This window comes from Phyllosticta citriasiana (assembly GCF_038021145.1).
Source record: "Phyllosticta citriasiana strain CBS 120426 chromosome Unknown IWZ02scaffold_1, whole genome shotgun sequence".
NCBI classification, from domain to species: Eukaryota; Fungi; Ascomycota; class Dothideomycetes; order Botryosphaeriales; family Phyllostictaceae; genus Phyllosticta; species Phyllosticta citriasiana.
Genome location: NW_027117278.1, coordinates 78,476 through 92,784, shown reverse-complemented (window position 1 = coordinate 92,784; position 14,309 = coordinate 78,476). Strand labels below are relative to the sequence as shown.

Here is a 14,309-nt window from a genome sequence, read left to right as displayed (position 1 = left end):
GATGATGCGCTACGACGGCTTTTCTATGGACGTCCTTCGGTTCGGTTCGGTCCTCGGGTTGGGTCGCCTGAGGGAGTAGACAAGGTGCCAGGCAGGTGTGTAGATATTTATGTGACGCTTGCTGAGGTGCGCTGGGGGTGGGGTCCCGACTAAACGAGACCGCTGCTGAAATTCAGGGTACGTGGATGGGCGTCCGGTTGCGCTTCCTCGACGGATGTAAATGAACGTGGAGGTGGGCGCGTGGATTGGGATTTGGATTGGAAACGAGCGGATGCGGGTCGGGACGTGGGCAAGTGATGCTGGAAGCGGAACGAAGGAAATTGCCGTGGTAGGTATGGTATGTGTGTGGTATGGATCAAGGCGACTTCATGGTGGAATTCAACGTCCTCGAATCGCGGGCAAGGAATGAAACGGCAGCGCGGGCAGACGCCGAGAAGGCAATGCGAGATTCGCTCGCTGGGGGAAAAAAAGAGAGAGTCGCTGGCAAAACAGCAGCAGCACGCAATTGGTACATACTCACACAGCATCTAATATCGGTCGTGGCACAGGAGTGGAAGTGGACTACCGGAACGGTAAGATGGCAGGCTGATCAGTGAGTGGACGGAGAGGTTTCGAAAATGGCCAAATGCAGCCTCTCTCGTCCAGGGGCATTGCCTGGGTCATGGACGAGCTACTCCAACAGTTGAGGGCACGATGGGTAGAAATGAGGTTTTGTGTGCGCTGACGGGGACATCAGGCGTCGGGATGGCGTCGGATGCGTTGCTCGATTCAGCCGGGCCACCGCCCAAGCTCCGTGGTACTAAAACAACGTGAGAGACAGCTGGCAGCATCAACGGCAATCAACACCATGGCCTCGACGTCGAACGCGCTGCCCTGGTGGCAGGTCAACGTCCCCGAGCAGCTGCGCACCGCCGATTGCCCCGATTTTCTCCAGGATTGCAGCGAAAAGGACCGTCGCATCATCGGCACCCCGAACTCCGAGTACCAGCCTTATACGTGGGAGCAGGTCAAGGATATTGTCGGTACGTACCTGTAGGCATACCGCATGGCATCATCAGGCCTGCCCCTTTGCCGCCGTCGCTGAGAAGTCCAGACAGCATCCAACCGTCTCGGCGACTTGGTGCGCAAGCCCAGCGAGCTACGCCGATACAGGCATTATACGTGGGAGCTGATCAAGAACCACGGGTCCATTGTCAACTTTGTCCAAAACGAGCGGCTGAAGTGGCATGACCTGACGCCCCAGGGCCCGCCATTTAGCAAGCCAGGTCTGACGCTGCTTTGTTTAGTTGTTGGTGATAATGCTGACCACTCTGGACGTGCAGCCGACACCAAGGTCCTGCACAATGACTGGCCGTACGGCATCGACGACAAGATAGTCCATCTCGTCGTCTGGACCAAGTTTGAGCTGGAAGAGGACCCGGCGACGGGCGACCTGACGGCGCAGGGGCGGCAGGCCATCGACGACTACGTGACGCAGACGTTTAGGACGCACGTTGGCGCTGACAAGGTAGGGCGAAGGTCTGACGTTTGATGGTGGCACTGCTGAAGCAAGGCGCAGGTTCTCTGGTTCAAGAACTGGAGGTCGCTGAAGAGCGTGCATGCCGTCGAGCACTTTCACGTCATGCTGCATGACCCGGACTTGGCCTTTGTCGACGCCATTACCGGTGGCGACGTGCCTTTGTCCAAGAAGGCGCCCGACGTCTAGAGCGGGAGAGGAGGCGGAGCAAGGCAGCAGCAGACAGGGAAGATATTGTTTGTGTGCAGATGTGCTACGAGATGGAGATGGAGACGGACAGGGGGAATGGGCGCATGGTTGTCGGGTGATTGCATGGCCGCCGTCGACCGAGAGCGGCAGTTTTCTGGCCCATCTGTTTCACGACTTACTGCACTCACTCACTGTACAGCACTGCTGCCGTGGCTTCAATCCCGATTGTGAAGATGAAGTAAAGTGAGTGGCTCGGTTGCCGATGCAAGATCCGATGCAAGTCACCGACGTGGCTTTGCGACAACAACACAAGCAGCTCAACAACAAAGAATCCACGTACGTGTGGATGAAGTGTGCAGCAGAGGCAGGCGGTGTAGCCCCCCGCCCAATCAGCGGCGCCAATGGGCCGACGGAGGTGATGATGAATTAATTCATGAGCTCGCGGCCGCGCGCGCCCCTAGCTTCTGCCGCTCTGCTGTCCTCGAACGCCTCCACAGTCAAATCCCACAAAGGACCCTCCAGATGCCACAAGACGACCCGAGTGCCCCATCCCATCACTGTCGGCTGCAAAACTTCGCCCGTTGCTGCGAGTCCTAGGTCCTCCTCCCCAGGTCTCCCAAGACGAGCGAAGCCTCACCCTCACCCGCCCCCTCAACCACCACCAACCACCATGCTCGGTGCGAAACTGCTGCCCTCGCGCGTCTACGGCGGCAGCGATTCATCGCCGCGCCCCAGCTGGTACGACCGCCAGGTCTCTCCTCTCCTCCAGGCCGTGTGTCGTCGCGCCTGCACCCACCCCATCCACACCATTGTCTTTACCGCCCTGCTCGGCAGCACCACCTACCTGAGCGTCATTGAGAGTAGCCTGTTCAATGGCCCCGGCTCCGTCACCACGACTCTCGGCAAGGCCGACTTCAACACCTTGTTGGCCGGCAGCAAGGTCCTGAGGACTAGTCCCGCTACCGAGTGGAAATGGCAGGCCGACGACGACCACCACCACAATGCCACGACCACCGAAGAGGTGCGACGCATGTCACGAATCTGCAATGCCATGCTAACATTCCCCAGGACACTGACCATGTCGCCCTGTTGACCCTCTTGTTCCCCGAGTCCACCCCCGCCAACGCGCCCCAGACTGCGCCTCTGAGCAAGGCCATCCCGCTGCCGCGCAACTCGTCCGCCGAGCTGCTGCCCAGCTCCTCGACTGCCTTTTCGCAAATCTCACACGACACCACCCTGGCCTTTTCCATACCCTACGATGAGACGCCCGAGTTCCTCGCCGCCATGCAGGAGATTCCCGCCCCCGTGGGTGCCTCTGACGCCAAAAAGGCCGACGACGGCTCCGTCGAGGAGAAGAAGTGGATCATGAAGGCTGTCAGGAACCCCAGCAAGACGGGTGGCGTGAGCGAGCGCATCAACGACGCGTGGACCTCGTTCATGGACCTTCTCAAGGTGCGTACTACGTCGACCGGAAGCGAAACGGCGCTAACCGCTGCCAGAATGCCGAAACGCTCGACATTGTCATCATGGCCTTGGGATACCTGTCAATGCACCTGACGTTTGTTTCCTTGTTCCTCTCCATGAGACGTCTGGGCTCAAACTTTTGGCTCGCCGCCACGGTGCTTTTCCAGTCCGTCTTTGCCTTTTTGTTTGGCTTGACCGTCACCACCAAGCTCGGCGTGCCTGTCAACATGGTTCTCCTCTCCGAGGGTCTGCCATTCTTGGTCGTCACCATTGGATTCGAAAAGCCCATTGTCCTGACCAAGGCCGTCCTTTCTGCGTCCCTGGACTCGCGCCGCCGCGTCTCCAACAGCAACGAGAATGCCCCGCTTACCATTCAGTACGCGGTCCAGACGGCCGTCAAGGAAAAGGGCTTCGAGATTGTGCGCGACTACTTTGTCGAGATTCTCATCCTCGTCGCTGGCGCCTTCTCCGGCGTCCAGGGTGGCCTGCGCCAGTTTTGCTTCTTGGCCGCGTGGATCCTGTTCTTCGACGCCCTCTTGCTGCTCACCTTTTACACCGCCATTCTGACCATCAAGCTGGAAATCAACCGCATCAAGCGCCATGTGGCGTTGCGCAAGGCGCTGGAGGATGACGGTGTCAGCCGCACCGTTGCCGAAAACGTTGCGTCCAACAACGACTGGCCCAAGCTCAACGGCTCTGCCGACGGCGACGGTGGCACCAAAACGTCCGAAATTCCGGGATTCGGCAAGAAGATGAGGGAGACGACCATCCCCCGCTTCAAGGTGCTCATGGTCACTGGATTCGTCGTTGTCAACGTCTTGAACTTGGCGACCATTCCTTTCCGCAGTGGTTACGGTTCCAACATTGCGTCCTCGGGACTCTCGAGCATGGTCAACCCTGCTGCCATGGACCCCTTCAAGGTTGCGGGCAACGCGCTCGACACCATTTTGGTGGCTGCCAAGGAAAAGGACACTCCTACCCTCGTGACTGTGCTGGCCCCCATCAAATATGAGCTCGAGTACCCTTCGATTCACTACGCTGCTCCCAAGGCGACCTCGGGTCTGTTTGCAGGCGAGTACAAGGACCAGCTCATGGACGGCGTGGGTGGTCGCGTGGTCGAAGGTGTTCTCAAGAGCCTCGAGGACCCTGTTCTGAGCAAGTGGATCATTGTCGCACTGGCTCTCAGCTTGGCCTTTAACGGCTACCTCTTCAACGCTGCCAGATGGTCCATCAAGGAATCCCACCCGCACCCCGACAAGCCCCCGGCAGAATACGAGGTCATGGACAGGTCGCCTAGCAGTGTTAGCCTCGTGGACCGCCCTGACAACATTCCGCCTACCCCTCTTCTTCAAGTCGTTGAGCCAAAGCTGCCGGAACCTGCCCAGAATGGATCAATCGCCAATGGAAGTGTTCCCCAGCCGCCTATCCACATGCCGACTGGCCCCAGCCGCCCCATGGCTGAGCTGGAAATCTTGCTTAAGCAAAAAAGGACGGCAGAAATGACCGACGAGGAGCTTATCGAGCTGTCTCTCTGTGGCAAAATTCCTGGCTACGCTTTGGAAAAGACGCTGGAAAGCAAGACTCGCGCCGTCAAGGTTCGCCGTGCCGTTGTCTCCCGCACTCATGCCACCCGCCACACCTCTAGCCTGGTTGAAAAGTCGAAGCTGCCATACGAGCACTACAACTACGACTTGGTTTACGGTGCTTGCTGCGAAAACGTCATTGGTTACCTGCCTCTGCCTGTTGGTGTCGCTGGTCCGCTGATGATTGACGGCCAAAACTATTTTATCCCCATGGCCACTACCGAAGGCGTCTTGGTTGCCAGCACCAGTAGAGGCGCCAAGGCCATCAATGCCGGCGGCGGTGCCGTCACGGTCCTCACCAACGATGGAATGACTCGCGGCCCTTGCGTTGGCTTTGAGACTTTGGCACGCGCGGGCCAAGCCAAGATCTGGCTCGACTCTGACGAGGGTCAAAAGATTATGAAGAATGCCTTCAACTCGACTAGCCGCTTTGCTCGTCTCCAAACCATCAAGACGGCGCTGGCCGGTACATACCTGTATATTCGCTTCAAGACTACGACTGGTGACGCCATGGGTATGAACATGATCTCCAAGGGTGTTGAGCACGCCTTGAACATCATGCGCAACGACAACGGATTCGAGGACATGGCAGTCATTTCTGTCTCTGGCAATTACTGTACAGACAAGAAGCCTGCGGCCATCAACTGGATTGATGGGCGCGGCAAGAGTGTCGTGGCCGAGGCCATTATCCCGGGCGACGTTGTGAGAAACGTCCTCAAGAGCAACGTCGATGCACTTGTCGAGCTCAACGTGAGCAAGAACCTGATCGGCTCGGCCATGGCGGGCAGCATCGGTGGTTTCAACGCTCACGCGGCCAACATTGTCACTGCCGTTTTCTTGGCCACCGGTCAGGATCCTGCGCAAAACGTCGAGAGCAGCAACTGCATCGTCGTTATGAAGAAGTAAGTTTTGCATCCCCCCCGTTGCACTGCAAAAGCTGACCTGGAGCAGCCTTAACGGGAGCCTTCAAATCTCCGTCTCCATGCCGTGTATCGAAGTCGGCACCATCGGAGGCGGCACCATCCTTGAGCCGCAAAGCGCCATGCTGGACCTGCTGGGCGTCCGGGGCGCGCACCCGACCAACCCTGGCGACAACGCGCGACAGCTGGCCCGCATCGTGGCCGCGGCCGTGCTAGCCGGCGAACTGTCGCTCTGCAGCGCCCTCGCTGCCGGCCACCTCGTCAAGGCCCACATGAGCCACAACCGTAGCCAGGCGCCATCGCGCGCGTCGACGCCCGCCCCGACGGGCACGCAGACGCCCACGTCGCTGGCCATGACGAGTATTCAGGAGACGGCAAAGCGTCGTTAACCCATTATCTTTCTTCTCCCGTCGTCTTACTCCTCTTCCTCCTCCGTTCCTCGACCGTCGCTTTCCCGTCTTCATTTCTCCGCCCTTGCTCCTGTTGCGGTACTTCGTGGCGCTCCTCCTACTCGTCCTCCTCCTCCGCCCATCAAACATGTCTCTCTTCTCCTTTTTTTTTTTTTTTTTTACCCCACGTCTTTGCATTGCTAGATTCTGATTTCTCTTCATTGGTGGCCGTGGGTTCATATAGAAGGGCGTCGAGCGGTTCCTTTCTTCGGGCATCCGCGTCATGTTTGTTTGACACAGCAGAAAAGGGAAGCCTTCTTTCTACCGTGTTGGCAATGGTGGCTTGGTGTTTCTCTTTTCATTTACAGATGTTGTGATCTTGCATGCATGAGACTGGAGAGACGCATGGACGGACGGTGATGGAGTTTGTTTGGTGGGAGAAGAGGAGGGAGACAGAAGTGTGGGTTGGGCTCGCGCCTGATTGGGGTCTTTATTCATGTGTGTTTTGATAGCATTGCGTCTTGTGGTTTTCAGCATGCATGCATAAGACCGGATGGATGGCTTGGACGAAATGGGACAGGATGGAGGCGAGGGATTGGTGGTAGTAGTCTCGTGGTTTGATGGTACCGATACAGGGCAAGGCAAGGCGAGGCTACATGTCTGTGTAGGCTTAGTGTAATATAACATATGCATATCAGGCCCATGTCTGTCTGTCTTCGTTGTCGGTGTTGTTGACGCAATAGTCGTAACGAAACTCTTCACCCATCTACTTTCGCATATTCCTACCCAACCACATCACGGCACCGTCACAACAACCTTGCCCCGACACCTCCCCGTATCCAACCGCTCAAACGCCGCCTTGACATCCTCAAACCCATAAACCGAATCCACAACGATCTTGTCCTCCACCCCCTTGCCATCCCCTCTCTTCGCCGCCGCCGCCGCCTCCACCACCCTCACAAACTCCTCCAACCACTCCCCCCTCGTCTCCAAATTCACACACGCATACGCCTCCCGCCCCATCCCCGTCCACCCAGCAACCGTCCGCCGCATCCACCCGTCAGCGGCCAAATACGAACTCACCAGCGCCCGCGCCGCCATCCGCGGGTACCACAGATACGTCGCCGCGCCGCCCATGGCGCTGCGCGCCGTCTTGTCGCCCACAATCGTCACGTAGCGCCGCACGCCCTCTATGCCCAGCATGTCCGTCCCGCCCACGCAGTCGACGATGGCAACCGGCTTCGTCGCCGCGACCGCTGCCCGCAGCGCCGCGCCAGATGAGAAGGCCGTGTAGTCGATTGTGCGCGCGGCGCCCATGCCTTGCACGAGGGCCGCTTTGGCCGCGCTGCACGTCGCGACGACGCGCCAGCCGCGGTGCGCGGCGAGTAGGGTCGTGTAGAGCCCGGTTGCGGAGGCGCCGCCGAGGACGACGAGGGTCTTGTTTTTGTCGTTCTTGTCGGCGTCGACGCCGTCAACGTGGCCAATACACCTCTCCACACACGTCCGCGCCGTCAGCGCAACCAGCGGGACGCTGGCCGCCTGCACATCGCCCCACCCCTGCGGCGTACGCAGCACAACATCGCTCTTCGCATCCAGCAGCATCGCCTCGCTCAGCGTGCCGCGCGCGCCGCCCGGCGTGAACGCCAGACCGAACACTTTGTCGCCGACGCTGAAACCGCAGCCATCTTGCGCCGCGACGACTACGCCCGCGTAGTCGGCGCCGACGCCTTTGACGCGCTGCGCCGGCGCGTCGAGGGGCCAGCGGGAGAACAGCGTGGAGAGGGGGAAGGGCAGCGCCGAGGGTGTGAAGAGGGGCAGGTTCATGAGTTGGATGTCGACGGGGTTGAGGGAGGCGGCGGTCACGCGGATGAGAAGTTTAGTTCCTTTTTCGCTGGCCCCGGGTGGAGGGAGGTGTGGTGCTGGGATGTTGGATAGCTGGAGGCAGGAGGGGTAGCCGCCGGTTGTGTAGGTCCAGGCGCGGATGGAGGGCGTGGTGGCGGTGGTGTTGGTGGTGTTGGTGGAGGCCATTGTCGGCTCTGTCTTTCTTTCTTTCTTTCTTCCTTCCTTTCTTTCTTGTTTCAATAGATAATGTTACTGCGAGGTGTCGTCGTTCCAGCTAGACGTACACACAAAAAGGCGACACGCAAATCTAAACAACTCGTCAGCCTTGCACGCTCCGTTTTCCCATGTACAGTGCAATCAATTATTTACGCAAATCCAGTCCAGTCCGTCTTCCACCTTGCCCAATCAATCAATCAATCAATCAATCAATTGAACAGCAAATGAAGCCAAAGTGAGGAGCGCGGAGAGAGATGGGGGGGGGGGGGGGGGGGGGGGGAAAGAGGAGAGGGAGCAACTCCACAGTCCTCCCTGCATATATATCCTGATTTCAAATGTCGTCGTGTCGCGGCACCGCATTTCCGCCCTGATGGCGTCACTGGGTGCGGAAAGGGCGGAATCCCGACCAATGAGCATGCGCGCTAAGAGTCCCGCTGAAGCGGATAAGCTAGGTAAGGCAGCTACCCGTTATTACTATTAATCTCTTACCTATCTTAGTCTATTAGAGAGGTAGCTAATAGAGCCTATAGCCTTATCTTATAAGTTAGACCCTCTTTATTCCGGTTTATGCTATCTAAATTAGGACTAGTAAGTAGTACTTAGATCCCTAAAGACCCTAAGGACTAATTATATTACGCGTAGTATAAACCTTAAAGAGGGTCTAAGAGTAACTCGGCCTATTTTATATAAGAGATATCTTTAACGCTATAATAACTTTATTTAAAGCTATATATTACGTACCTAACGATATTAGATTACCTTAAGACTACCTATAATTAAAAGCCCTATTTTATTACTATATAGGAATATATCTAAGTACTCCTATCTCTTAACGTTATTATTAAGATGCTAATAGTACTCTACCTCTATTAAGCCCCCTTACTAAAATTAAGACTAGCCCCCTTAAATATATAGAGTAGTACCTTAAGATGCTAGGAGAATCGTATATAAACTAGATAATAAACCCTAATTATAATGATATAGATAACGACTCTAATAGTAAAGAGGAGGGTAATAATAGTTCTAATAAGGAGTTTAATAAGGACGACGTAGAGGATATTTTAGAGGATAGATTATAAGATAGACTAGAATTAAGTCTAGTAGATAAAGACGTATAGGACTATAATAAAGCCTATAATAGAGATAATATCTAGTTAAATAAAAATATTAGGAGGAAGGATAAGCTTCTTAAAGTAGTAGAAGTAATAAAGTATTACCGCCTTAGTTTTAAGTAGTTACTTACGGCTTAGGTATCTAATAATATTAAAGTAGGCTATAGGCGTTACGCCTTACTATTATAGTAATAGAGTATATTACGTGCCGCCTTAAATTATCTAGTATTCTAAGACTATACTCTAGACTCCTTTAAGCGTAAGCTTAATTACCTTATCTATAGCTATAGCCTATATTTTAATAAGATTAACCTTAACATAGAGTATAGAGAAATTACATCTCTTAACTTAGCTAGTACTTATACTATAATCTAGAGTAAGGTACCTACTTAGTATAACATGCTTTTAAGAGTTATTTAGAACTACTAGAGCTATTAGGAGAGTTATATAAAGGTAAGAGTATCCTAGAGTATAGTGGAGCGTAGTAAATAGAAAAGACGTAAGTAGATATTTATAATTATAAGTATAGTATACTATAGACGGTATAGATAGAGGTTAAACTTCCTCTTAATAGCGCTTAGTATATATCTTCTTAGGTCTAGAATAAAGTAGTAAGTTATCTAAGTCCTTTATAGCCTTAGCGTTAGTCTATTATATTATATATTAAAAAGGGCCTTAGATTAGGTTACTCTATATAGTAAGGTAATAATATCTATAGACCCTATAGACTATAGAAACCCTATAGACCCTATATACCCTATATACCCTATAAACCCTATATACCCTATAAACCCTATAAACCCTAAGAGCTAACTAAAAATTAGGATAAAATAACTTCCTACTAATAATTTAAGTAGGACTACCTAAAGTAGCTTATAAAATCCCTTTAGATTATTATTATATATAATAATTTTAACTACTAAGACTTAAAGTATAATAAGGTTCTTAGTAATACGATAAAAATACGCTTAAAGATAATAGCCGCTATTATTAATTATCTATATATACTAGATAATAGATTATACTAGGATATATATAATCTATCTATCCCCCTTAACCTTAAAGATATTCTTAAATCCCCTACTATATTTAGTAGAGAGGAAAATAGACTAGGCCTTATATTAACTAGGTTCCTAATTATTAATATAGTATAAAGGATCTACGGGTTAGGTATTAAGAAGGTATATAGGAATAATATAGATAGTATCCTCCTAACTATACTAGAGGTTAAGCGCCTATAGCCCTATAAGATAGACTTTATATAGCTTAGAATAATTAACTATAATGAAGGGTTAATTACTAGGACCTATAGGGTATATAAGAATATCTTCCTATAGTAGCTAGGACTTAAGAACTCCCTAGGTAAACTAAACGACTTTACTAAGTAACTATACCTTATACATAGTAATTAGCTTACTACGTAATATATTTAAACTATTAAAGACGAGTAGGAGGCCGTAATATAGGCGTATAATAAGTATAGATAGCTACTTAGTATATTATCTTAGTTCTATATATAGATGAATCTTATTAATACTATTATTCATATATATTAGGGGCTAGAGGGTAAATAGGGGGTAGAGGATATATATACCCTCTAGAGTAATATTCTTACCTATAACTATAGTTAAACTAATAGAAGTAACGCTAAATACTACTAAATATAGCCCCTATTTACGTAAAGCTTTACGTCCTATATAGTTACTCTCTTATATACCGCTATACGGCATAAAGGGTATCTTCTTAAAGGGAAGAAATTCTAGATACTAGAGTTTATATCCGGCGTTATTAGTATTATAATACCTAATTAACTCCTTAAGCTTATTAAAGACGTACGGCTTACTACCTTTATAGAGTAAGTATAGAGTAGTACTAATAACTAAGGACGTCCTATCTAGGATATTAGATTCCGTACTATATATTAACTACTATAAGAGATTAAGATTTTCCTTAGTATATACTATACTATTAAGCACGGTAATATTAGCCTCCTACGATATCTTATTAATCCTTTAATTATCCTATTCTTTAGTTCCGGGTAGTATAGATACGGGAAAGAGATATTATACTTCTACTAGAATCTATTAAACGTTAATACCCCTAAGCTCTAAGATATAATCCTCTTATCTAGGCTCGTTAACTAGCTTAGAAGAGCTAATACCTTTAAGCTAATTAACCTTATATTAGAACACCTTAACGCTAATATGAAGCTTAAGATAAGGAACTTTAAAAATTCTACCTATAATAAGGAGGAGATACTTAATTAAATCTATCTATTAAATATATAGGTCTAATTACTACGCTTATAGCTTAAAGGAGCTTTTAGTAAAGAGATATCCGGTTACTATATAAAGAAATTAGCGCTCTATAACATGTTTAATCTTATAAAATCTCTCTACTCTTTTCGTCTTATTTAGTAAAGGAGCTACCTAGACCTAGTTAGTAAGAAACCCTTTAATTCTAAGGACATTTAGATAGCCGGCTTAATATATCTTAACTAATAAGTTAAGTAATTTAATAAGCTCTATATAAGATAAGGTAAGTATTATACTTAAATTATATATCCTATACTACTATAATAGGGTATAGATATAGGAGGATTTAAAGAGTTTATTAATAATAGTAATATACGCCTAGATAAGATTAAGATTAAGAGATTTATTAATGATAGTAATAAATAGCTTAATGTAATTAATAATCTAGTAATTAACTTACTTACTATACTAAATAAGGAATAGGAATAGTAGAAAGCTAGGGTCCCTATAAACCCTTACGACCCTATAAATCCTAAAGACCCTATTAACCCTACTAACTAATCTTATAAAGGCTATATTATAATATGCCTATAGATAGGTAGACTAAAGTACTAGAGACTCCGTCCCGCTTTATCTAGTACTAATAAATTAACCTTAATTAATAATCTAGTACTCTAGTATATTTAAAACTTATCTCTTATCCTATTTCTTAACTTTACTTATCTCTTTATCTTCTAATACTATAACTAACCCTACTCCTATCCTCTTTCTAGTAAATACTATAAAACTATATAAGATGCCGCTTATCCTAGATTAAGACTTTATTCCTTAATTTATTATTAAACTCTAAAATAGGCTAGCTAAGGTTTTTCTCTAGTTCTATTAGGTTGTCCGTGCTATTAGTATTCTAATATAAGGCCTTAGTTAGAGTATTTATAACATCTAAGCTATCTACGTTATAATTAAGCGCGCTAGTAGAACTCTAGATCATGTACTATTTATAATTAAATACTCTTCTCTTCTAATAGGTTAGATGTTACGTTCTATCTATAAGCTTTAAATACGCGCGGTTACTATAGCTAGCTAATAGTACCCCCTTATCCTCTAATTATTTAACTAAATAGCCTATTTTTATTTCTACGCCTTATATCTCGTAATTAAGGCTATCCTATATTAGACCTATTAGTAATGCCTAGGGATACTACCCTATACTATTATTAAGGACCTAGAAAACCTAGGTTACCTTTTTAGTAGGAATTATACGAACTATAGGATAGCTAGTAGGGCGTATATATAGCTAGATAATAGGCTAGGGGCTCTCTAGGATAATAGTAACGGAAGTAACTCCTATTAGATAGGATCTAGGCTACTAATTAGTAATTATATAGAGAACTAAGTTAGGGTAATTATTATTAGTAGTAGTATTATTAAGGAGGAGGATAATAACGATAACGATAACGATAATAATAACGATAATAACGATAATAATAATAATAATAATAATAACGATAACGACGATAATAACGACGATAGTAATAATAGCGATAGCGAGAATAAAAATAATAATAATAGTAAGAATAAGGAGTTTCGGACTCCTATCCCTATTACTAGGCTAGTATAGGTAGTAGGCTTAGTCTCTTTTCCTATATTATTTAGAGTAGCGTTTAGGGAATAAAGTATAATAAGAGTATTATAGAAGATTAATTATTTAAATGATATAAGTAGATTAACTACCTAAGGTATCTACTAGATAAGATAATATAGGAGTAATAACTCTACTTATATAGTAGTATTATTAAAGAGATAAGGGAAAAAGGGATTACTTAGGAGGGTAGAGTAGATATCTATTTTAAGGATAGTAGGTTAAGAGGTTTATCTAATAGGATTATAAAGTAAATATCTAGTCTAATAATAATATAGCCGAGATAGCTAATAAGTACCTTATAATTCTTAGAGTAAGACTTAATACTATCTCTTAGGCCTTATAAGATGTAAGTAGCTATAATATATCTATCCTAGATAGCCTAGATAACCTAATTAACTCTTTTAACCCTAGGATCTAGTTAGGGCTTATAGGATCTATTACGTAAATAGTATAAATAGTACTAGTTATATATAACGTAATCTCCTCCCTTTTTACTATTTAACTAGCTATAAAGCTAACCTCTTAATTAACTTAGGCGATCCTATTATCTTAATTAACCCTATTAACCCTAAGATTTAATTAGGGCACTTAGGATCTAATATACTAGCTATATATAACGAAACCCCCCCTTCTATTTACTATTTAATTAGTTATAGAGCTATTCTCTTTAGTAACTTAGGCTACCCTATAAACTTAACTAACCCTAGGAACCCTATTAACCCTATTAACCCTAGGAGCTAAATAGAACCTATAGGATTTAATATATAAGTAGTATAAACGATACTAGCTACTATAAATAGCTTATATAGTATAAGCTATATTATAAGATAGGACTTAGATTATAGCTACTAGAAATATAATTATAATAGGATATATAGTACTTTATAGTATAAAAAAAAAACTAGAGAGGAGAGAGAAAAAAAAACTATAGGTATCCTAACCCGGTACCTAAACTAAATAATACTAAACCTAAATACTAAATAACTAGACTAATACCCTAACTAACTAGCTATACTACGATACTAGACCCTCCTACTTCTAGTAGTAGACTACTAGGGGGCCCCTTAGGCTTAAGGGGACGATAACTAGAATATAGGGGTAGAGGCTACTTCTACTTACGCGGTACTAACTCCTTCTTCTAGTAGACTAGAGGATACTTCCGGATTTTATTACGGTAG

At 47.0% G+C, this 14,309-nt stretch overlaps 3 protein-coding genes across 3 annotated transcripts; 2 read left to right on the top strand and 1 right to left on the bottom strand.

The window, feature by feature from the left end:
• Positions 1 to 847: 847 nt before the first annotated feature.
• IWZ02DRAFT_369557 (uncharacterized protein) lies at positions 848 to 1,705 on the top strand (the record flags this gene model as incomplete). Its single annotated transcript, XM_066764442.1, has 4 exons — positions 848 to 1,022; positions 1,098 to 1,265; positions 1,323 to 1,507; positions 1,559 to 1,705. 4 exons carry the CDS (start codon positions 848 to 850, stop codon positions 1,703 to 1,705), a joined length of 675 nt encoding a protein of 224 aa, XP_066626692.1.
• A 670-nt stretch (positions 1,706 to 2,375) lies between these two features.
• Positions 2,376 to 6,061, top strand: IWZ02DRAFT_369066 (3-hydroxy-3-methylglutaryl-coenzyme A reductase; the record flags this gene model as incomplete). Its single annotated transcript, XM_066764408.1, has 4 exons — positions 2,376 to 2,726; positions 2,774 to 3,157; positions 3,205 to 5,654; positions 5,704 to 6,061. The coding sequence occupies 4 exons, from the start codon at positions 2,376 to 2,378 to the stop codon at positions 6,059 to 6,061; spliced, it is 3,543 nt and encodes a 1,180-aa protein (XP_066626691.1).
• A 795-nt stretch (positions 6,062 to 6,856) lies between these two features.
• On the bottom strand, positions 6,857 to 8,089 carry IWZ02DRAFT_369121 (alcohol dehydrogenase; the record flags this gene model as incomplete). The annotated part of the gene is made up of 2 exons (XM_066764411.1): positions 6,857 to 6,973; positions 7,013 to 8,089. The coding sequence occupies 2 exons, from the start codon at positions 8,087 to 8,089 to the stop codon at positions 6,857 to 6,859; spliced, it is 1,194 nt and encodes a 397-aa protein (XP_066626690.1).
• Positions 8,090 to 14,309: the final 6,220 nt, after the last annotated feature.